This window comes from Grus americana, chromosome 5, assembly GCF_028858705.1.
Source record: "Grus americana isolate bGruAme1 chromosome 5, bGruAme1.mat, whole genome shotgun sequence".
NCBI lineage: Eukaryota > Metazoa > Chordata > Aves > Gruiformes > Gruidae > Grus > Grus americana.
The window spans coordinates 58,780,335-58,804,568 of record NC_072856.1 but is presented as its reverse complement, the minus strand read 5'-3'; the positions used below and the strand labels follow the sequence as shown (position 1 = coordinate 58,804,568).

The window sequence follows — 24,234 nt, the reverse complement described above, 5'->3', positions numbered from 1 at the left end:
TATCAATTAAGCACCTGGGAGATATTTTGTGTGTTATGTATGGCACAAGAGCATCATACTTCTCTCCTCCAAACACCATATGAAATATTTATTAATTTTTTTCTGTATCTTTTTTGGAAGGTGAAATCACTGATGAGCCTACACTCTTACTAAAATTTTGAGTCTCATGAGAAATTTCTTCTTGCCCTCTTTTTATATTCATATTGTTTCCCCAAACTTTTTCATTGTACCAGCAACAGTCAACTGCTACCTAGTTTTTATTTATCAATGTCATACTACATTTTTAATTACCTCTTAGGTTCATGACATCTATATCATATCCTTTTTATGCTCTATAATATCCTTACATATTTTTGTGCCAACTGCCACAGAATATTCAGGCACAGATTATTTTACTCAATTCTATATATTTTCACTCCTTTTTCTTCTCTGTTATCTCTTCCCTGTCCAAAAAACCTGTTTCCTATTGGGCAGGAGTTAAATTTTCCAAAGCTGAGCTGAGATGCAAAAACCTCTCAGACTTGAGAGGCAGCTACAGGAATCCTGTGTGTCACAGATCACCAAAAGGAACAATGGGTTGAGGCAACAGTTTCTTGCTCTTATACCTTTTTAGAGGTTTCTAGCTGTAGATAACTGTCAAATATCCCTCTCCTCATCAGTCTTATTTAGTTCAGCATCCAACAGCCAGCAGGGAGCAGACAAGACACCACTGGTAAGAGAGAAAGCAGACATGATCCCCACAAAGCCTTTTTTATCTGTAGATCACAGTACCATCATCCTTCTATAATTTAAGGGGCAACTTGCTCAGTGGAACAAATGCCCCAGGGTAGAGCCCAGCCCTTTCATGACAGAGCCAGTTTGTGCACAATTTCTGCTACCTTAATTTGCAAATGCCACTACATCCTCACAAGCGTCTTGTGATGCACCTTAGCCCTTGGGTCTAGGGGAAAACCAGGTATCAACTTAACAGCGCCACCACAAACAACTGCAGAGGAACAGGAATGCAGCATTCTTATTCTTGGTCCCAGAATCAAAAAAGAGAAAAAAAGGTACGAGCACAAAGTCAAAAATAGCTCCTTTCAGCTCCCTCCCGCAAAAGCACTTAGGTTTAGTTACTGCATTCAAACAGCAGCCCTTTAATCAAGGAGTCCTACTTATTCATGAAGAGAACTGTAGCTAGACAAACCTTTCAAACACTAGTTCTGCCATCTGGCAGCAGCAGTGAGACTTGTTCCCAGACACACACAGAGCACTGGTAATTGCCCTCATGTGGAATTCCAAGGCACTGCAATTGTTCTGGCATTTAAACCTCCATGGGCTCCAGATGTGGATTTTATTTGTGTCTTTGTGGGGAAAAAGGTACTGCTAATTACCATATATTTCCCCCCAAATACTCTCTCCAGTTATCTCTGCCACCTTCTACAGCACCAGCAGCAAAAGTGCAGATTGTATAGGCCTGTGGATAAGTATCTTAAAAAATTCATACCAAGGAAGAAAGTGTGTCATTTCTCCTGCTTTCCCTACCTCCGTGGATTTGACGCTCTGAGAAGCTGCCCAGTGGGGAACAAAACTCTTCTGGGGGATTGCTTTGTAGGCTTTTCTTTTTTCCAACGTTCAAATTAATTTTAAATCATAATGGGAAGGTCACAGACATAACCTCTCTACTGAAAGTGGCAACTTCGACTTCTTGACGTGATACACGTAAGGGAAGGGGGAATAAAAGTATTTGAAGAGACTTACATTTCGCTTCAGACAGATTCTGGTTAGGTGACCACACCAGCATGCCGAGATTCTCTCTCTCTTGACTTCGCCTTGCAAGTTTGGCTTAAGAGAAAACAGATACAAATCAAGTTACAGAGAAAGTAATTTCAGATGCAAAATGGATACAGAAGTGACTTATCACACATCTGCAGCTTTTAATCAAGATACAAAACCCATCTGCAGAGTTAAAACCCCATCTTCCCATTCAGACCTGAGGCTTTTCCTTGTTGCTTCAATGCATCACCCCCTATATAACATGACAGATACCGCACACTCACTCTTTCATGCAGTACACTAAGCAGTATACGTTAGATCTAAATTAAAAGTTAATTAATGTTTCTCTTCCAGCATACTTGATTATTTTTCTTCCAGACATCATTAAATGAAAAAGGGAGGAGCTAGGCTCAGGCAGCAGGCTTCAAGCCCTTGATATCATGAGACCATAGTGTGCAGCAAGATTAACACTTCAGGGTAGACACATGCATGAACACCCCAGGTTTCACTTCTGAGCACCTCCTGCCCTGGCCCAGCAGCCCTTCTATGCCTCCACCCCCCTTACAGACAAGAATGCCCACCAAGGTGGCACCAGGTCCCCCCCAGGTCAGAATCAGGTTCTCTGCTCAACCGCTCCAGAGAAATTCTTGTGCATTCACACCCATGCTGTGTACATGCACCCACGCTCAGAAAGCAAGTCCGTTTTTAACCAGCTTAACACCTGGCTGGCCTGAAAGCTCTGAAAGTCTTACATGAAGAACCACAGCTGCATGTAGTTTGAAAGAGCAACCTCAAGCTAAGCTACGTTTCAACAGTGAGTTCTTGTGAATCTGCTGTTGTTCAGTCACAAGCAGCCAAAAGAGGAGGACGACCAGAAGAGAAAGAAACTTGCTCCGTTGAGTCAGCTCGCTCACAGCCAGCTCAACTACCCGCCCCGGCCGAGAGAAACTTGCAGGTCTTGTTATGAACAAGTGCCTACAGTACTACTTCCACTACAGAACGTCACATAACACTGAAGTTTTATTCAATATTTCAACACAATGCTATTTTCTCTGCGCTGGACATATAACCACCACTTCATGATGTATTAAACAAACAGGTCAGAAAAGATCTAGTAACACGAAAGATGCAATGCTGGGGTGCTGTCTCATGGCACAAGGTATGAAATCAGAACATTATCGGCTCACATGTCTCCACTACAGCAGAAAGAGGCCTGCCAGCACCCAGCTCCTGCTCATCTGAAAACGTCAGAAAGTTTAGTAATTACAATGCTATGAACATTCATGGTTTGACTACTTTTTTTAACCTGAAATCTGCTCAGCTAAGAACAGTCAGGGTTTAGATGACAAAAATAGTTTAACATTAAATTTAAAGCACAAATAGCATGTACTAAAAATAACCAGTTGCCAGCAATATATTTACATTGAACTACCATTTTTTTTTACTTAACTGCCCAAACATTAGTTCACCTTATTTCTCACTCCTTGCCACAATAAAACAGAAAGCTTATTTTCATGACTAATTTCTCAATTTTCACGACAAACACAATGATTATCTTTCACATAGGTTTCTTTTTGTTTGTTTGTTTAAAGGTTAGCAACTGCACATACAAGTTTTGTGCACTGTGCATGTTCATTATTTCCTATACTAGGCAGAAACACAGGAGCAAGAAAAGACAACAGCCTCTGGTGGCAAGAGATGGGGGGTGGAGTCCAGATCTATATATACATAGAATATGAAGGGTGTCTGAATTTAAAATTACAACTTCACAAAAGAAGTTTTGAAACATTTGAGATTAAATTTTACTTTCTCCTTCATTTCAAGTCTACGTCAGGAATGCAAAGAAAAAGGCAACTTTAAGCCTTTCCTCTATCAACTTTTGCTCCTCACTCTCCCTACACCACAGTCTGTCCAACTACTTAAACTAGGAACAGAGTTCAAAACATGGAAAGAAAAATGTCTCTCTCCTCACTTTGCATTACACTGAAAAGCACACTCTCATCTCATAAAAATACTCAAAGACAGAAACCATCAGTCAGATCTGCAGGAAGTCAAACACTTTCCACCCAAATCCAAAGCACCTCCCAGTAACCCACTACAGTTCAGGAGCCTGATGCCCAATTCTGCCGGCAACATTTAACACCAGGTAAACCAACAGCCTGGCTTTACCACAGTCTCCCTCACTATAAACTGGCAAAAAACACCTCAGAAAAGAGGAAAGTTTTCTCCTAGTTTAGCAGGTGGAACACACACACACACACACACACACACCCCGACACGAGGAGCATGTCCCACTCAGCTGTTCCTTTCAGGAGCAGAGTGCTGCTCATCCACAGTAAGATGAAGTTTCACCTCCATGGTTAAAACTCCAAGTTACGCTTTGGTGCAAAGGCAGTGCCTCGGGTTAGGAGTTACCTACCTTCCAGCCCCACATCCCCTCTCTATGAGCCAGGGTGAACCACTCCCTGGGCCTCACACCCAGAACAAGAATCCTCTGCAAACGCTGGGCTTCATGCAATCCTCAGGACCTGCTTCTGCCCAATTCTCATAGCCCAGCTTCTTCCCCTCTGCCTCTCAGTAGCAACCACCAGCCAAGTTACACAGTACTTGTAAAGGGGTGTGAAACAGCACCTCTGGTATTCTGGCAACATCTCTCCTGCCCTGCTTCTCCACCCAACCCCTTGCCCATCCACCCTCAAACTTTGATCCTCACCAGAGGTAAAGGCCAGTGCGAGGCACACTGTAAGGTTAAGTTAAAATTCGTGCTTCTCTGCAGGACAGAAGCACCTAGAAAGGCCAACTCACATAGAAGGGTAGGGGTCCCCAAATATCCACAGAGGCAGAGACTCCCTCCTTAATATCGCAGGTGACTTAGCTTGCCACCCAGCTCCTTGACCTTCCAGCACCACACCCTCCCCATCACCCCTTCTCAAGCCCACAGCCCCCACTTTTACTGTCCCCCGCACACAAGGTGGACACGACAGGCATTCTTCCAAGTCCAGTGTCGACCCCATCATAAATACACACAGCATGAGTATTCTTGCTGCATGACGTAGCAAGGAAGAGCTTAAGAGCTTGCTTAGAATATGGAAGCACACTGAAACAGCTATTTCAAGAGGAGAGGAGAGGCTTATAGCAGAGTAGTTATTCATCCCTTTCTTGCATCTTCCCAAGCACAGCTGTAAGGCTCACCAACACAGGGGAATTCCTTCCCCTGTCCTGTGCTTCTGGACAAAGGATACTGGGGTGAATTCAAACACTCTACACTTTAGTGACAAAGGTAAAAAGCTAATTCAATCTAATCCATTATATATTTCATATAAAAATAGCCACATAAGGAGGGCAAGGCTTACTCTTTTTTAGAGGAACAAATCAATTTAGGATCAATGGGGTTTGCTTGTTTAAGCAAGTGCAGTTAAACCAGTGCAACCTGTGCTTAGAGAAGCTGTATATTGGCAGACGACATCATCTGACATTTAAGTTTACCCTGCACTTGTAGAGTCTCTGCCATAGCCATTAGCTCCCTATCACAGTGTCCTGGTTTTGGGAGCAAACACTTTGTAATCACTTACCCACTACTGGCTCTCCTATTTTTCCCAAGTCTGGGAAGAATCACGGATACTTCCTCCCACCCCAAGAGAAAGACTATCTACTACAAACAGCACTCCTGAAACTTTATTCCAGTGCCAGAATTCACAGGGGATGCAAACTCCCCTTCACCCAAGCAGAGATGTACAGCCTCAACCAGGCACAGTATCATGTTGCTTTTTCCACCCATCCCTCTCTCTTCCCTCGTTCCCCAAATGTATCCCTACCCCATGGACCATATGCTGAAACACAGGAGGGAACTGATCCAAGTTAAAACTCACTGTGTAAAGAAAAGGTTAGTTTTAAAGTTGGTCCCATTTACAGATGTAGTTTACTGCACAAGCCCAAACAGTTCAACTGGTACAAGGGAGGAGATAAGGCAGGGCAGAGTATCCACAAGCCAACAGTATTCTAAAACACTGTGGAGGCTTTTTTTTTCCCCTGCAGCTGTGAGAGCACATCTCAACATCAGCATGCAGTTGACCCCATGGTGTGTAGGAATATATTGATTTGCACATCAGAGACAACACCGCCAGTTGGAGTTGCTATCACTTCTGCCCATAGGCCAAGGCTCTCTGTCCCTGGGGGCCCTCTGGGCTGCCCATGCTAAGGCACTGGCCTGGCACATGCAAGAGCAGAGCATTGCGAGGACGTGAAACCCCAACCCACAGCAGCTACGGCTCTTCCCCAACTTTTGTTAAGCTGTTGCAAGAGTGCCCCACAGAAAATCAAGACAGAGGTTTCAACCAGCAGCAGCAGTCAGTTCAGACTCCAAGAGGCATTAGGCTGATTTAAAAAAAAAAAAAATGTTGACTCTTTAAAGCAAATCTTTCCCCTGCCATGAAGTTTACTACATGGGACAGTCTCACTCCCAAGCATCTGTCTGTCCAATTTTCACTTGCATACAGAAAGATGTCAGTCCTGCTCTCCCACCTACCACCCACAAAGTTTAAAGCCTCAGGGGCAAATCCACCTTAGACCCCATACCTGAGTGATCCCAGCTCGGGGGGGAAGGGGGGAGAAGACTGAAGTGAGACCAAAGAGATTTTGTCAGAACACAGACCAGCCCCCCCCCGCCCCCAACCCCAAATCAAAAAACTCTTAAAACCCACTCCCTTTCTCCCAGAGCCACACTTCTCCACTGCATTTAAACCAAGTCAGAGAGCAGAGAGTCAACCCTGCCAGGACCCTCTGCGGAAACAGAAGAAAGGTGGAACTTGCAAGGAACTTAAAGGACACCAAGCCCTAAATACCCCCGCAAGTCCTCTGATGTGTCTATTACCTTAAACCCTAGTTCTGGACCCCCTCCCTACACCAAGAAATACGCATGTATCTCCTTGCTGCTAAGGGGTTTTTCTGCAGATATTGTAGCTTCATATTTTCTCTTAGGCAAACCTAAGTTGTACCGATGCTGGAATCGGGACTGTATGAATAAGCTCAGTGTTGAACATGCTGCAGAGTTTGTCATCATGAATACATTTGTGTTGACATGAAACCACAGATCTTTGTTCAGGCTCTCTCCAGAACATTGCAAGAGAGCCAAGGCAGACGCACGTGCCCTGCAGGCTCCTCAGCCACCGTGCTCGGCAGAGTTGCTGCAAACGGACAACAAAGCGGGGCTGAAAGCAACAAGTGTGCTTCTCTCCCTACCTCTGCCAGGGTGCTGTGAAGTCAGGGCACCAGACAGGGAAAGGAAATGGGCATGTCTCCAAACAGAAACTACCAAAGGCCACTGCACGGCACACATGAAGTCCCCCCTACAGGTCAGGGAGTACTTTCCCTATCCTTTTGACACACACACACCCAGCTTCAAGTTCACCATGGAGCAGCTGGCATCAGTACAGAATAAAGCTGTGCCTGGCAGGAATACCACTCCCTTCATCCCACCTGAATCTCCTTTTGGTGAGATGATCTAAGAGCCTCTGAAGAGCTGTGTCAAAAGGCCAAAGGGTGAAGATTGAACTTCACGGCTTGAATCCATCCAACACCTCACCACTTCTGAAGGGAGAGGAGGTCCTGCTCAGCCAGCATTGCTCTGCTCTCCTGACACATGCTCCCTGCCTCTCCCCCCATCCAGTGTTGACTCTGGCATTTATCCCTCCAAGCCAAGCACATTCGTTAAGAGTAACCTGGCAAAATAGAAAGCAAACACCATTTTCCCCAGTTATTAAATCAAATAAGCTGGCTGCAAGATGAGACAAACAGCCAAGCGAGTGCACAGGGAGCGACAGACCCACATGGACAGGGGCCTCTCTCTGCCTTCACCCCAACACAATGGTTCAGCAGCATCACTGCAAAAGAGGAAGAGTGGGAAGGAGGGAGGCTGTTTCCCCTTCTACCAGCACAAACATCACAAACCAAAGCAGGGAATCTACCTGAACTTAAAAAAAAACCCAATAACTAATCCAATAAAAAAAAGCAGACAGCTTTAACTCATACCAATTCCTAGTTTTCTAGGAGACAAGGAAGGGGAATGAGGAAGCAGGGACAGGCAGGACACCTCCCTCAATCACAGCACCAGTTTAGGCTGTCTTAGGGACCACTGGTGGAAAGACAGCATACATGAAGAGCAGGCAGGAAGGCAGACCCCGCCAGCGAGCAAGAGCCCAGTGCTGCGCAGCTCCAGCCTGACGCATCCCATTTTATTTCTCTTCTCCAAGTTAGAAAAGAAACGTGCCAGAATAAACTCAGTGGGAGCCAAGGCCTCTCAAAAGAGCCACCAATCACTCTGTCGCCTATTATTTTGCTTCTGTGCAAGGCAGCAGTGCCAACTCCCACTTGAGTTCCCGCGCTTGAGGGAGCTGCTCTGTCTTGCAGCTCTCCCCAAAGATGCTGCATGTTCCAGCTGTGGCTGCAAGCTGTTCAAGAGCACTTTGCACTTTGCTTTTGGCACCTGTACTGACCCCTCAGAGAGAAGATCCTCATCTCCTGCACATGCCAAGACACACTTTGCTCCCAGTTCCATCCTGCCCAAGTGGGGGGTGAAGCTCTGCCAGGCGGCCTCCAGCATTCTTACTTGTCCATAACCCTTTCAGTAGTTTCCGATGTGAGTTTTTGCTGTTGTTGTTTGTACAAAGCATTTCAGAGCTACTGAAGCCCTCTGAATTTCAAAGCAAAACACACTAACACATGACTATGGGAGGGCGTGTTCACAAACCATGAAGAGTGGCAATCTGCTGCTAATCAGTTCCTCCGTTATTTAGAAACAGCAAAAGGTAACTCAGAAAAGCACATCCACTGTCAAGTGCTCAATACAGATACACACTTCTGTACCTTCTCTGGAAGGCAAAAATGGGCAAATCAAAGTTTTAAAACTTTGCCACAGAAGTACAAGGAAATCTTTTGCAAGTCAACAGGTAAGAAAAGATTTCCAGATCTAAACAGTTTCGTGAAGTTATTAAAGTTTAAACAACTGAAATCCACGAGGTAAAGGATGGCAAGATTCCCACCTACAAAGGCTATTGCATTACTGCACTTACTGATTCCCCCCATAACTGGTACCAACTCATTTTTAAAATTCACATATTGCAGGTTTAAAAAGAAAGACTAAGAAACACTTCTTCCTTTTAATATTTAACCCTCAGCATTACATACAAAACATTGTATATTTAAATCACTGTATAAGACCCAAAGGTGAATAGATGTTTTTATTGTTTGGGGAAGAGCTGGGGCTGACATGTAACAACTTAGCTGTTGAATGCTGCTTAAAGCAGTTTTGGACAAGTCTAAATGTATTTACTCCTTATGAAGTAAGATTAAACAAGTGCTTCCATTCCCAACTCTGCATTTTATTTATCAATGCAGACCTTATATTTACTGCATAGGGTAAAATCCCTTGTTTACAGTACCCATGATGACTATTAAACAAAATAAGACAAGGGAGGCACTGGTTGCCATAGTTTAAAAAGCTCATTCTCACTGGTTCATTTATATTACTCCAGCTTACAGTGTAATTGTAAATGCACAGCTGTGATACAACAACAATACACCTATGTGGCACAAGAGAATTCAAACAAAATTGAGAGTCAGAAGCTTTTTCCACCTTCCTTCCCCACTGCTGACACTGGTGTTGCAAGCAGCAACTCAAAAGACATTTGAAGAACTCTGCTGCCCATCTCCACTTCTTTCTGCATGTGACTTCTCCCCGAGTCAGCAGATAATGCTTGTGATCCCCTTTCACTGGTGTTTTCTGAGGACTGCCTAGATATGTAGCTGGTACCTCACAGAAATACCATCTTTGTACACACTATAGCAGCATGAAATGCAGCAGAACATTTTAGACTGGAATCCTGCAAGTTGAGGAACGTTTTTTAATTAAAAAGTTATAAATTAAGCAGCGGTTAGCTCTTCCTATACATGACTACACCCAGCTGGCACTATAATCTATATGCAAATAAAGTTCTGAGGGCATTTTTGTATCTGCCTAGGGAAGCAAAGGCAACTATTTGGGTTTCTATACAGAGCAGCAGCACTGGAAACGCAGGCTGAAGGGCTTTATTGCCTCAGAATAACTGAAGGTGCTGTGCTACAAAAACCCACGGTATCACACATTACAACAGTGTGAAAAAATATTGCTTTAAAAATTACCCAGTTAAAGATTAATCATCCAGCAATGATTACAAAGGTCACTTTGCAGTGATAAAAGTTATTACCATTAGAAGAACTGGAAGAGAAAATGAGAAGAAAGCATGCATAGCAATACAGTTTCCTTTTCTGTAAAGTAACCAAGTTCAATCCATCCTAAGTTTGAACTTCATACATTTGGGGTTTTTTTTATTTTAAACTTTTTAGGAACTATATCTGATCCAAGATGTCTTTCCAGTTTAAGAAATAGCAACAAAGCAAAAGCTGTGGCCTATATTTGCCCACAGCCCAAGCCAGATCGAACAATAAAGCCAGAACAGATGTTGAGGCCTCGCCTTGATTTTTTTTTTCTCCTCTGAATAATAGGAGTCCACTCATTCTTTCCTGCAAGCAGGTGGCACCAATGTGCAGCCATAGATGAGGTCTGAATAACTATACAAGCAAACAGCCTTTCAATATACACTCTAAGTGTGTAAAATTATTTTTTCTACATGCATGCAATTCCAATGCGAGCTCTGCAGCGAGTTCTGCATACACAAGCCCTGCACCTCATACAGGAGCAGGAAATACATTAACATAAAATCAGAAGCATGAATATACCCCCACATACACGCAATATTGAGAAGCACACCTCTGCTAATCACAACAGGCTTTTGTCTAGACATGGCCAGGGTTTTGTACTGAAATGTGGAAGGGTTGGAGTTTGTTTAAAGAGAGAGTTAAGTATAAAATTAAGAGGAGAAAATGCACATTTGATTAAGATTTTACCATAGGTCTCTTGCAAGCCTTTTTAAGAATGTAAAAATTTTCACCATCCACTTTTTTTTTTTAAAGGAGGTGGGCCAGTAACTATACTACAGTGATCCCGAATGCAGAACCAAAAGCAGGCAACCAGAACAAAGCAAAAGCCTGCAGCACACACATCAGCTCAGAGCTATGAGGCTCACCTGCCCTCCCAAGCACACTTCTCCCCCTCAACACCACAAAGAGCTTCCCAGGCCTCCAGGCTGCGGTTTTGAGCCACAGCAGCTCCAAAGCTCCATCAGGAGGGATGGGACTGGACCTGTGCCACCCCACCAGTCAGTAGCAACAAAAGCAAGCAGCACACATGGGACTTCACGGGCCCTGCGCACACTATGACTACCACCCCACAACACATGGCTGCCACTGGACCCCATATCCTGCCACCAGCCCTGGGAACCCCTGCACACTCACAACTCTACAAAAATCATCAATGTAGGACCTCCACAGAGTCACACAGTGAACCATTTTAAAGTTTGTTAAAAATAGGTAAATGCACGCACACAATTAGTTATGAGAGCCAAGCTACAAGCTGAGCCAAGCTACAACGAGCCAACTACTGTTGGTTTCTGTTCAATCTCCCTGAACACTGCCCCAGTGAGAAGTTTTCTTCCTTCCTTCCCTCCACGCTATTTCTCTTCCACTTTCATTTAGGTGACCAAAAAGTCACACAAGCACGCCTACATGTATGCATGTAAGATCCACGTATTGAATTTAATATACAGAAAAGGAACAACAATAACATTGCGCAGTTCCCTCAAGTGCCAGGTCTCATGCTGCCGACAAATATCTAGGCACTGCCAAATCTATCTGAAGCCAAACAGTCTACTGATGAGGAAGCAAAGATAAGGCTTTATCTTCCTCTCTTTCCATCATAGATCTTGATTCTGCTGCCTCCCCTGTTCCTTGACAATCAGCAACTCCTACACACACAGCTCCACATTCACATGGTCTCCCACTTCTTTACTAAGCCAGCCCTGAGCTCCTTCTACCCATTGAACAGTGTCCTCTGTTGTGTTCCCTTACCCCCAGCAAGAGCAGCTGTTTTAGGCCCAGTCCTGCCCATTATACGCAGGCAGCCCTTAGGAATAACAGGACCAGGACCAGCAGAGAGACTTCCTGAGCCTGGCACTGTATCAGCATCACTGGATTTAATGGCCCTTCATGGGAGGAGGGGAAAAAAGAAAAAGAAAAAAAGTCCATCAAATAGTCTAATCCTTTTTGAACCCATTTGTAATTCTGGCATCTACAACATCCTGTGGCAGAGTGCTACAATTTAATTATATGTTTATTGTCTGAAGGAGAACAAAGAAAGCTCATGCACACACTCTCTTCTCAGCTCTGAAGCTGCTACCCAGTCATTTCATTTGGTGGCCCCATTTCCTGCCTTATGAGAGGCAGAGAATAACTGCGCCCTGTTCACCACCTCCATGTCTCTTGCTGTTTTACAGACCCTCTACCACACTCCTCTTGGTCATCTGTTTCCCAAGATAGACAGTCTGGGCTTTTCTGCTTCTCCCTCATACAGAGACAGGGAACAATTCCTGTGCTTTATCTAGTTATCTTACAGCTCTGAAAGCCATATATGCATGGGGGAGGGATAGAAACAGGGCACAAGCAGAACTGTACGCAGTGTTCGAGAAGAGGGTACACCATAGGATTTATAAAACATGCCATAATGAGGTTCTGTTTTGTTCTTAGATGCTTTCATAACAGCTTTTAACAATACACTTGCCTTTTCACTATTACTATTGAGTTGATGAAAAAACCACTATGACTCCCAAGATCTTTATCTGGAAAGGCAACAACTAATTCAGAGACCACTACTATACACATACAGTTAAGGGCTGTTCCACCCTACCCTACCCCACCCCCTCCCCAAATATTACTTAGCACATAACAACCTGTCATTTCTACAGCCATGCTGTCACAAGACTAAACAGGTTACCCGTTCCCCCCATTCAGCAGATATCCACACTCCCTCTGCTGCTCCCTTCTCCCATTCACATATTGTCTTTCACACACTGACAAAAGGACAATCCAGCTGTTAGTAATAAAAATAAAAAGTGAGAAACAAAAATAACAAGATATGTAATTTGAAATGGAGAATACAAAATTGTCACTTTATTCAGAGAGTGAGAAGTGCACGTTGGCTCCTCTCCAGCCCCTAGCTCCAGGACACCTCTGGCTTCCCAAGGCTTCCTCCCTCAGGAGATACAACACAGCAGCAAGAAGCCAACGGAGGGTTTCTCAGACATTGTGGCTCCCCTCATTCCCTTTCCCATCAAGGTAGCGATACTGTTTAGACCACTGACCCAAGCACTTTCCACTCCCCACCTCCAGTCACCCTTTCCCCTTCCCCAGCACCCTTTGAGAAATGAGGGGAAGGACCAGAAACAGAAGAGAGGGAAAAGGTGCTTTTGCCTCTGCTCAGAAGCAACACTCCCACTACTCCAGCTTTAGAAAGCACTGAACCTCTTTAATCATAGAGGAGACCCAGTTTCCCCTGTAAAACTTTAAACTTGACCTTCATCGGCCTGCACAAGCACTGGCAACCCAAACAAGCAGCATTTTACTCATCTTTCCCACATACTAAGGACCAGCTGGCCTATTTCTATTGCCCAATGCAAGAGGGAAAAAAGTCAGTCTCAAGTGTTCGCCAAGCGGAGAGATTACTTTTTGATATTTTTAGCAACACCTCTTCCCTTCCCACCCATCCAAAGTTCACATGACAGCATCCTTTTGAGATAGCTTATGCTGATCAGTGGAAGTAATGAATCCCTAGAAAGCACCAGTGATATAAAATGTAGATTCTTGGTTAACATAAAATAACTGGTTTATTTTTTCCACCACACTTCAAAAACCCTTGCCAAGAGATAGTCAGGAACAGATCTGACTAACTAGAACCTGGTCTCCAAAGAGTATGGGATGTGGGCACTTCTCCTCCTCCTCCCTCTACATCTCAGGAGCTCGGGGGGGGGGGGGGGGGGGGGCGGGAATCACAACCAGCTATGCTCAATGGCTTATGAACTAAGTCTGCTGGGCAAACCTGTTACTACTTGGCAAGACAGCAGTGTGAAGGGCATGCAGACAGGGCACACTGGTGGCTCCATCCAGACAAGATTCCACTCAAAAAAGGTCAAAAAAGAGAGAGAAATTCCACGTTACTGTACTATTGCAATACCAAATCATTTTACACAGCAGAATGAATCAATCAGTACAGTCAGCTCTTAAAGACAGTAAAGATTTCTCACATTATTATTATTCTTTAAAACCTGGGTCAAACACCAAGACTTTTTAAGGCTGTAAGCAGACAAGCCCATCACATTACAGCAGCAGACACACATCTTCCAAACCCAGCTGGGTGCTGTGGAGAGGCTGAACATCCAGGAAGGCATCATCACTGGAGGTGGTGCCCTCCAAGAGCAGCAGAATGGGCCCTACAAGCACACCCAGGGGAGACCTGACCTCCATGCTGAAGTCACCTAAATAACCCAGTCACTTCTACCTGAAGCTCGTTTTGTAGAGGTTACGCGAGTGGCCCAGCTGGCAGAGCGGCAGAGATAGCAACCTCTGAAAACGGGGGGCACAGCTTCCTCTCCCGACGCAGCCATCTCCAGAAGCAGACACCTGTCCTCAGGCCAACGTAAGCATATGAGAAGCTTATATATCAAATCCCACCCAGCACTGAGTCATGCACCGATGTGGTGTGCAACTGCAATCAACAGGCTGTGAGCATGCCCAGTTTAACCCACACAAATCCGACTTTTAAACGTCTGCGACTGTTGCATATCCTCCTCTCACCCCCATCCATGACAGTCTTCCAGGTCCTTATCCTCACAGCACCCCTACCAGCAGATGAGAGCTTTTATCAACAGACACACACGCAAAGCGCCGAGTGCCAGGCTTGCAGGAGTTGAGGCAGGTTTCCCAGGCCCCATGTTAGAGCCCCAATTGTGGGTCATCCTTCCTCTTCATCCCACTCTCAGAAATGCCCAAATCAAATAGAAGCCCATAAATAACACATTTGTAATATTTCAAAGCAGATCTTGAAAATTCAGTCTGCTTCCAGCTCTCCTGGGAGGTGACTGTTGTATTCATTAACTCACAAGCTTCCCCAAGGCACAGACAGTCCCTCTCCTTCTGTCTGCATGGGGCCTGGCTCAACAGGGTGCTGTAAGGATAATATTCATACCCAACAGAGTCAGATTTTACATGCCCTTGAAATGCAGACAGCTCCTGGATCACATTTTTCTGACAGATTTCACAAGTCTGTTTGTTTTTTCCCATTTTGCCAAACTCAGAGGCACAATAAGAACTATATTTAAAGTGTAGCTAACAATCACAGCAAGTCTTAAAATTTTGTTTTTAACATTCAACTTTTAGTAAAAGGCTATCCAAAACAAGTTATCTGGTTCCTCTCCTTCTCCTGCCTCCAAAAGAGTTCAGAACTAGTTTGTTTTGCATCTACTTTCATTATTTCAGAGCAAGAAAGCAGTACAAGAAATACGAGAGAGGCTAAACAATTCCTCATTGCTCCACACCGAGCACTGCCTTGCATTCATTCTGCACTGCTGTTCTGCCCACACTCCCACTTTACGCCGAACGTAACTGATTCTAAAAGGTGCAAAGTAACAGCGAACCAAACTGTGGAGAGGCAAGCACTCAGCAATAGGCAGCAGCAAATACACTTGCAGCCCAGAGGGCCAAAATGGGGGCACAGCCCTGCAAAGATGTTGGATTTTCCTGAGCTGCCTCCACTTTGGGATTACGAACGCTCTTTCTGCAGTGCCAGCATTTGCATACCACAGCACATTTACAAAGAAATCAATCAGGACACAAGCATGAAGGTGAGCACAGAGATGAGGCCCATAGTGCTTGGGGCACCCCACAGAAAAGCACGCAGCTTTCTGCTCTGCTTAGATGCTTCAGGGAAAAGCAAACCAGTTTCAACCTATCCACATCTAAAGCATGATCCCCTTCCCCACCCCGTTTAACAAAGAGGACAGAAGTTTGCAGGCACAAGGCTTTACAAGCTCTCTAAAACGCAACCACCACGTGGTGAGCGTCAGGAGCAGAGCTCACACAAAGAGCCGAGAGGCAGAAGGAGACTGAGGAGAGAGGGCTGGGAAAGGCTCTGCAGCCAGGAGACGAGGGAAGGGGGGACTGAGTCTTATTCTCCAGCCATCGCCACAAGGAAGAGAACACAAAGCGGACAGGGATGCTAAGCAGATAAGTAGAAGCCAGTCGAACACCAGCCTGGCAGTGTTGATGAACGAAGGAGCCAAGACCCTGCTGGAAGGAGAAGAGTGTGGTTTGGTAGAGAGCTGAGGGAGGAACCCAGCTTGGCACTGCCCAGGGAGGGAAAGGAGGAGACACTTCCCAGCAAGACCGAGGAAAGCTGTTTGCACAGCACTTACCTGCCCTGTAGCACGTTCCTCGTACCGCACATGCTGCGGCATGGTGGTCCTCACACACACACAGATACACAGCTACAAAATTAACTTAATTTTACTGTGTTCAGGGCCATTAGTCTTTCCAATCTGAGGACTGAGATCCTATTCAGCACTTAAATGCCTCTTTACTGAGGCTGAAAATTCTTCCGTTTTCTCCAATTTCAAAAGAAAACCAAAAAAATCCCTTTTAGATATAATTCATGCTCAGGGCAAAACATCCCCTCTTTCCCTTCTTTCCAAAAACCATCATCATAGTGAAAGCTGCCAGAGTGTCCCTGCCTGTATTAAGAGTCCAGAGGTCTCTCTTTCCCTTCCCACAAATTATATAATGGAAAAAAATGCAGTGGCCATCCCCCAGCAGCTGTTTGACAGGATTACAGCTGTGCCTCCTCGCACATCAATTATGCTGCCCCGCACTGCACAAATTCAAAACGTGGCTGCCAAGCTCATCTTCTTTACCCATTGACCACTGGATAACTCCTCAAAAGCAACCAGCGGCTCTCGGCAAGGCACCATATTGAGCTCCAGCCACGTAAGGAGGCATTAAACAATCATCCCTGTCCTCCTACATCCAGTGCTACCACCCTGGCCACTCTGCAGCAGCCTCCACACTATCACCTCAGCGTCAGTGACCCAATGCAGCATCTCATTCTGCCACCAGGTCACTTCAAATCCAAACCTCCAAACCTCAGCTCCCCAGCTTGTAGAAAAGTGCTTAATGGGGCTTATACACAGCTGTACAGAAGGGAAAAAAAAAGTAAAAAAAAAAAAAAAGAGCAGCAGCAGGAACAAGACAGCAAGGGAGACAAAACACACAGGGACATAAAGAGGACAGAGAGCCTCAGGGGAGGGACAGTATTTAGAAGAGCAGAGTTATTACAGACTGAGAAGCTAAACCATGCTAAGGTTGCTGGGGCTTCAAAGGGAAAAAAAAAAGTCTGTGCAGAGCATCTTGGAGAACACAACAGCCTTACAGGTGCATATGTGGGCTGCAACAGAGAAAAGCTGAGACACATTGGCACCAGAGAGGAAAGCAGACTGTCAAAGAAAACTACAAGGCAAGGCAGGCCAGGGAATCCACACCATTTACCCATAGTGAGGGGCTCTGCCAAGCATTTTGAGACACTTGCATCTTCCTCAGCAGAAAAGCTACACGTTCTCTTCATTTCCATCCTGGCCTGCACTTTCTCCATAACTTTTCCAGCACAATTTATTGCATTTAGTGAAAGACAATCATTTTCCCCAACGTCTGGATTTTCATAGGCAGCTATTTCAACAGAAGTGTGCTGCCTTAAATGCTATACTACAAGACAGATAACCATGGAACAGGGACTAACAACCACCATTCTTAGTGCAACTGAGTTCTGATCTGCAACTGGGAGCTGTAGGTACTACTGCAACACTGATTTCACCCTGTGCATTTCAAAGTCTTGAGTCTCCTGCTCTGTGCCACCACTCAAATAAAATTGCTACACATCCAGTTATACTTACATTGAAAAGAAATAATGAGTGTCAAAGTAATTCAGGGTAAGCTGACTCCAGACTTCTCTCCTACTCCTCCTCCTCCCCCAGAAAACCCCTCAGCCTCACCACCCCACCCCACCCCCCTTGCATGCACACAGCCCCTCGGCAGAAGCTTTGCACACATTAAAGCAGTACTTGTTAGCACAGCTAGGGACACTGCTGAAAGCCTCAGCTCCCTTTAAGGCACACTCTGATTGATCCAACTTTCTAGCAATAAAACTATTTGTAGGCAGATATTCATGATACTGGCAGTAATTCTTGGTATGATTTCATTCATTAATACCTAGCTTGAATGTACAACAGCAAAGGAGGAAGAATCCACAGCCTGTAAAAGATACCAAGCAAGCTCCAGTTAAAAATAAAATAAAAACAACACTTAAGAGTAAGTCAGCTTCATCAAACAAGACTACTAAAGATCTTTTCCTTTGGCAGTTTTCTGCAGCATGCATTTACTGTGCAGAATGACAAGAGCATCTTATTCTACTTGTTCATAAGATTCCACCTGAGCCATGCCCACAGAAGGCGCTGGCTGTCTGTACTGGGCCCAAACGCAAGCAAAACTCCAAGCTCTCTCTTGTCAACACTTCCTACATCTCCACTTAGAGAGCCCTGTGTGAGGGCATCCAGCTGCAGCACCGTGACACGCTCACCCTCCCACACCTCCGCAGAGAGCTCTCCACTATCCTGCAACAGCTGCAGAGCTTCCTTCAGGAGCAGTCACGACATGTGCCACTGCACAAAACACAGAAGCAGCAGAGAAGTGGGACTCCCTGTAGCACCAGACAAAGCCCATCTGAAAACTGGCATTCTTCAGGAATATGGCCCAGGCTTTCTCAACAGCTAGATGCTAGATCTTTGCACCCAGGTATTTTATGTGGTATAACCAGCATAAGATACAAACGCCAGCTCTTCTGCTCCAGCAAGGCCTGAACACCAGCAATGCTTGCAAGACCTTGGCACAAGGCAGAGAGACAGAAATACCTCTGATGAGTCCCAAGAAATTTGGGATGTTCACTTCCTCAAGGTCATGATTACTATAGATACCAGCATTGTGTCCGGGCTGGTAAGCCACATGCTAGATCAACTCACATGGCCTCCAGCAACACAGTCCTAACAACATCAGTCTTAGACCTGTAGCCACCCTTTGCGTGGTACTTCAGACTGCCAAGCTGCTGACTGCATGGCCTTACTTGTTTCCATGCCCCTCCCTCCCCCGAGAAGGGAAAAGTGCTTAACACACTCCTTAAAAGACCACTTTCTCATAGCAGTGTTCCAGACCCACTGCCAGCTGTTCCAGGCTTGCAGAAACAAGACCACCCCATTGCATCTGGTGCTGTCCTGAACCAAAGGCACCAAATTACATGTAGGAGAGTTTTGATGCCTGTTGCTGCTGACTTGGTCTAAATTTGCGGAGTCCCCTCCAAAAGCCTCCATTTCCCCCCTCTCACAGAACACAACAGTTCAGCCACAAGTATGAACAGGTTCATCAAAAGGCATTATCAGTACAAGAGCAGTTCAATGACGAGTCCCAGAGCCCTAGCATGTCCCCCCACAACCTCAGCACCTCCTTATGCAACTGCCCAGTCAGTATGTAGAAGAGTCACATGAGACTAGCACAGATGCTGGGAGAGCGGGTTTTAAGTTATTCCTGCACAAGAAAAAGGAGTAATAATTAAGCAATGCCTAATAGATGCCTGTGCTCTATCTATTTGAGAATCCTTGCACCCTTGACTATAGCAATACACCAAGAAAACAGCACTGCCTCTGTGCAGTTTGTTTCAATATCTGCGCTACCTCCAGTAGAAAATTCTGCAGCGTTTTCTAGGAAAGATGACACCAGTGCACCACAGTTTCCACATCTCTGGCTTACTGCCCTTGTATAGTTCTTTTTGTGCAGAGTAGGTAAGGCTGGAAAACTTGTTACATCTCACACTGGTTCGTGATGCAATCTCCCTCCCCCACATCCTAACAGAGCAAAGCCCTTCTGAAGGTCCCACCCAGTGGTCTACAGGAACAGAATGACTACACCTTTTTCTTCCAAAGCCCCACTTTGCTGGGGAAATGCTACTGGAAAGCAAAAGCTTCTAGGTTGCTTCTCAATTCCTGAAACAGAACATCACATGCCAGCAGGCTCAGCTAGTGCCCTGCAGTAACACTTCATGTAAGGCAAGGGCACTGTGCCTTTGCTCTACTGCACCACCTGCAAGAAAGAATTTCCCCTGTAGGAGTAGAGGAGAGACAAAAGGGACAGGGAACACACCAGGCTATGGTACGTAGAAACAAAATGTAAGCATTTGTCTCTTATAGACATCTCCTGTCAGAAGGATATTGCCAAGTAGATTCCCCCACAAGCTGTATGCAGACTTGCTAGGTGGGCCAGTTGTTGCTCCCTTACCAAGTTTAGGATTGGTCATGTCCAACTTTACCCTGTGATGCTGGCACCTTCCTGAACAGAGGTTTCAATTTAAATGTATAGGGCAAGGACTTGCTACCAACACCACTAAAAAACCACATTTTTCTGCTTTCAAAAGCCCTTCCTCTGCTGTTCCTGTAGAACCATCAATTTTGGCCACTAGAAACCATGCCGGGGGGGGGGGGGATATTTTTTTTTTTTTTTTTTTAATTCTTTTCTAGAAGCAGCAATTACCATCCCTGGGTTTGCCATTTAGCTATACTAACAATCTTTGCCCTGTCTCCCTTGGCTGTACTGTAGAAAACTCACTTGAAGACATCACACAACCATATATATCACTTTTACCGTTGTTCAAAAAAAAAACATGGTGAGTTTCCCTCGTTCCTCCTGTTTCTTTGTTCAGGTGACTTCAAGGCCATGTACAATAGCATAATTCTCAGCACTGCCGCTAAAACTAACACTTGTGAATTAGAAAGGGAAATTCCCTAGCCACCTGAATCCTTGGTGGAACAAGGTACACACACAGAGGACAGAGGGAAAGGTCCATGCCATGCCCCATGTTCTCATGGGTTAGACACTGTCCTATCTCGTTACATCCTAACATAAAGATGATCAGTCTTGTTCACCTCATGCATCACCCAGAAGTGTAATGGTTCCTGAAGTTTTGAAACAGAGTGAGTGAAAACTAGTTCTCTTTTCTTTCTACCTGCCCTCTCCCAAAAGTTTTCAAAGAAGTCAGCTGTAGGAACTTGGAACTTCATTTGCTCATCTAGGAATGAGAAACACATCATGCCTAATTGACTTAGCCCAGAAATTTCCATCAGATACGCTGTCAAATAAAGCTCTTTAATACAAGGTACATTTATCACCATTCAGAAGTGAGACTAGAACCTCACAGCACACTATGGTAATAAGTGTATTTGTTGCCAGTTGGTGTATCTCTAAAATGAGAGAAAGGAGGAAGAGTGTCAGAAATAGAAAGTATCAATATTATTAACTCAAACAGAAGGTTATGTATCCTGGGGGCTCTGAAATGGTACATAAATAAAGGCCTAGGGTCATAATGCAAATGTAAAGAAACAAGTACAACATCCCAGTCTACATAAAAGTGTCCTTCATTGTGACATGGAAACAGCAAGGACAAAAAGTAAATCTGATCCCACATTATCACTAATTAAATTCATATATACCAATTTTCTTTTTTTAAATGAAGGAAACATATTTGAATTCATTAGTGAGAGAATACATTCTGAATAACTTAAGTGCAGCAGTCATCTCCATTTAAAGCGTTTCGCTTTTAATCCTAAATATATCTCAAGAATATCCCTTCTGATTTTTTCACGCTGGACTTGAGGAGGGGAAAGTGCATTGTAAGAGCTAATGACTTACTCCTTTTCCCTATCGAGTCCTCACATCAAGTACATCACATCTGTGACCTTTCCATAGAGATTAAGTGTTGTTTCATGTACTGAATCTTGCCCTAGAGAACTATCTGGCCTTCATGAAACAACGCTATCATCCATGAACCAGTCCCAGGTATCATTTACTTCTGGTTATGAGGATCTGTGTTAAGTCTGACCTTCTGACTTTGAGCCCAAAGTTCACAAGACACCCATAAAACCACTTTATTCATTTATTAAAACAAACAAAAAACCTGAGAGAATTATTTTCTTCTCATAGACCTAAAAGATCTGATCCTTAGAATAGGAGTCCCTGCATTTCATTACTGATTCATTAAGACCTTACCCTGCAAAGTTGCTTTGCAGCCAGAAGCCCCATGTTTTCTTATCTCAAGCACTGTTACTGGTACAACAAAGCTTAGATCATCTGCTAGAATGCTTATGTGCTGCAGTTCTGAAGAAAATGCTGTATGAAAATGGATTTCTGTCTGCCACAGAAAGCGACTGAACATGGAATGGGGATACTACGTGGGAAACCAGGTTTTGTTCCCTGGAGCAGAAGCAAGTCATTTTACCTCAGTGCCTTGATTTCCTCCTGCCTTCAACTCGCAGCAATATTCAGCACTTTGCAGACACATATGCAGAGGGCTAGAAAGTCTAAAGGCCGTTATCAGAACAGCATTCCAGGCTCCACGGCAGAAAGCATCACTGCACACGCACCAGCCAGGCAGAGACAGACCTTGGGGGGATTTTTACTACCACAGTGCACTTCAAAGTGAGAAGACCACAATTCAAGTCACCTCCTGGAGGTAACAGTGGTCCATAGGAGGCTTCTATCCATCATCACGTCCAAAGAATGAATCTCCCGTATTAACGGCTTACCAACACTGGCAAATCACCATGCCTGCTGAAGAACAACTTCCACAGTAGACTGAACTACAAAAATGCCCCTTCGGGGGGGGGGGGGGGGGGGGAGTGGAGTTCCTAAGGGGAGGTACTGTGCTTTGCAGTCACACCCTCAATTATTTCGTAACTTTTCCAGTGTAGGCACCAACAGCACTTGCACATCCAGTTCCAGTGCTAATGGGAGCAGACACCAGTGTCAAGCAAGTTACCTGAGCAAGTCTCTTAGCAGCTGTGTCCCTTTTGCTTGAGACAGAGGCCTTTCCAGGGACCTAGATATCAGAGATCTCCATAAAATGGTTCCTGGTCTGAAGGGGCAAAGCAAGAGCAGAAACCATTCACTTAGCAGGACAACAGGAAGGTGTCCTTGGGCTCACAGCCTCAGAGTGGTGTCTGGTAGGATGTGAAATGCCTTGCCTACCTAGGAAAGTCTGCAGCTTCCCAAACATCATTTAAGGTTTCACAAAATCCCTTTCTAAATAGGAGACCCTACTGGGAAGGGGAAGAAAAGAAGGGGAAAGCAAGCCATTCACAACTGACTGGAGTTCCCCCATAAGGGTTATACAGCCTTAACTACAGCAGATTAAATTCACACTCTAGCTCATACAGGAAAAGCTTTTTAGTATAGACAAAGAATAAGTCAGAACCCTACGTCCCTGCAGATCTGTAGCCAGAGTTGTGCTACACAGCTTAAGCTTTACTTAAAACAAATTACTAAAAGAACATAGCAGGAGGATGATACCCATATACCTGAACTATCAAAAGAGTTCCTGAAGTTCTTATATCCAGGAATCTCACTGCAGACTACAGTTAGCCTACCTATAGCTGCTACCCCAAGCAGGGACAGTCATGACATAACTCAAATCTCTGTACAGATATGGAAGATGAGAGGAAGTTAAACTGAGCATTGTCATGGTTTAACCCCAACCGGCAGCTAAGCCCCACACAGCAGCTTGCTCACTCACCCCCGGTGGGATCGGGGAGAGAATCAGAAGGGTAAAAGTGAGAAAACTCATGGGTTGAGATAAAGACAGGTTAATAGGTAAAGCAAAAGCCGCGTGCACAAGCAAAGCAAAACCAGGAATTCATTCCCCACTTCCCATCAGCAGGGAGGTGTGTTCAGCCATCTCCAGGAAAGCAGGGCTCCATCACGTGTAACAGTGACTTGGGAAGACAAACACCATCACTCTGAATGTTCCCACCTTCCTCCTTCTCCCCCCAGCTTTATATGCTGAGCATGACACCATATGGTGTGGAATATCCTTTTGGTCAGTTGGGGTCAGCTGTCCTGGCTGTGTCCCCTCCCAACTCCTTGTGCACCCCCAGCCTACTCACTGGTGGGGTGAGGAGCAGAAAAGGCCTTGGCTCTGTGTAAGCACTGCTCAGCAGTAACTAAAACATCCTTGTGTTACCGACACTGTTTTCAGCACAAATCCAAACCACAGCCCCATACCAGCTATGGTGAAGAACATGAACTCTGTCCCAGTCAAAACCAGCACAGCAGCTGTTATCAGTGAAAAAGTAGTCACACTACATGCACTCCTGCAGTAGAAGGAGGCTGCTCCATGGTTATACTGCTACGATTGAGTCAATTCAGCAGAACAACTTCACCAGGAAGCCAAAATCCTCTGTGACCACCCTGTGTGCTCCTCCTCAGAGGCTGCTGAATTAAGCCTTCTTTTCCTACAGTCAGGTTCAGACAGACAGCAGTCTTCAGGTCAAGTCCAAGGATGGTCTGACATTCTGCAATGTCTTCACATACAGTACCTTTGTAGGGAATATTGCCAAAATACAACAGAAGGGCAAGGCG

At 45.0% G+C, this 24,234-nt stretch overlaps 1 protein-coding gene across 2 annotated transcripts in view; it reads right to left on the bottom strand.

The window, feature by feature from the left end:
- RCOR1 (REST corepressor 1) overlaps positions 1-24,234 on the bottom strand; it is an 88,295-nt gene that overhangs the window by 42,411 nt on the left and 21,650 nt on the right. For both annotated transcript variants that reach the window (XM_054827320.1, XM_054827321.1), the window contains one exon: positions 1,741-1,824. In XM_054827320.1, coding sequence (XP_054683295.1) covers positions 1,741-1,824 — 84 coding nt within the window. The remainder of the gene's footprint in view (positions 1-1,740; positions 1,825-24,234) is intronic.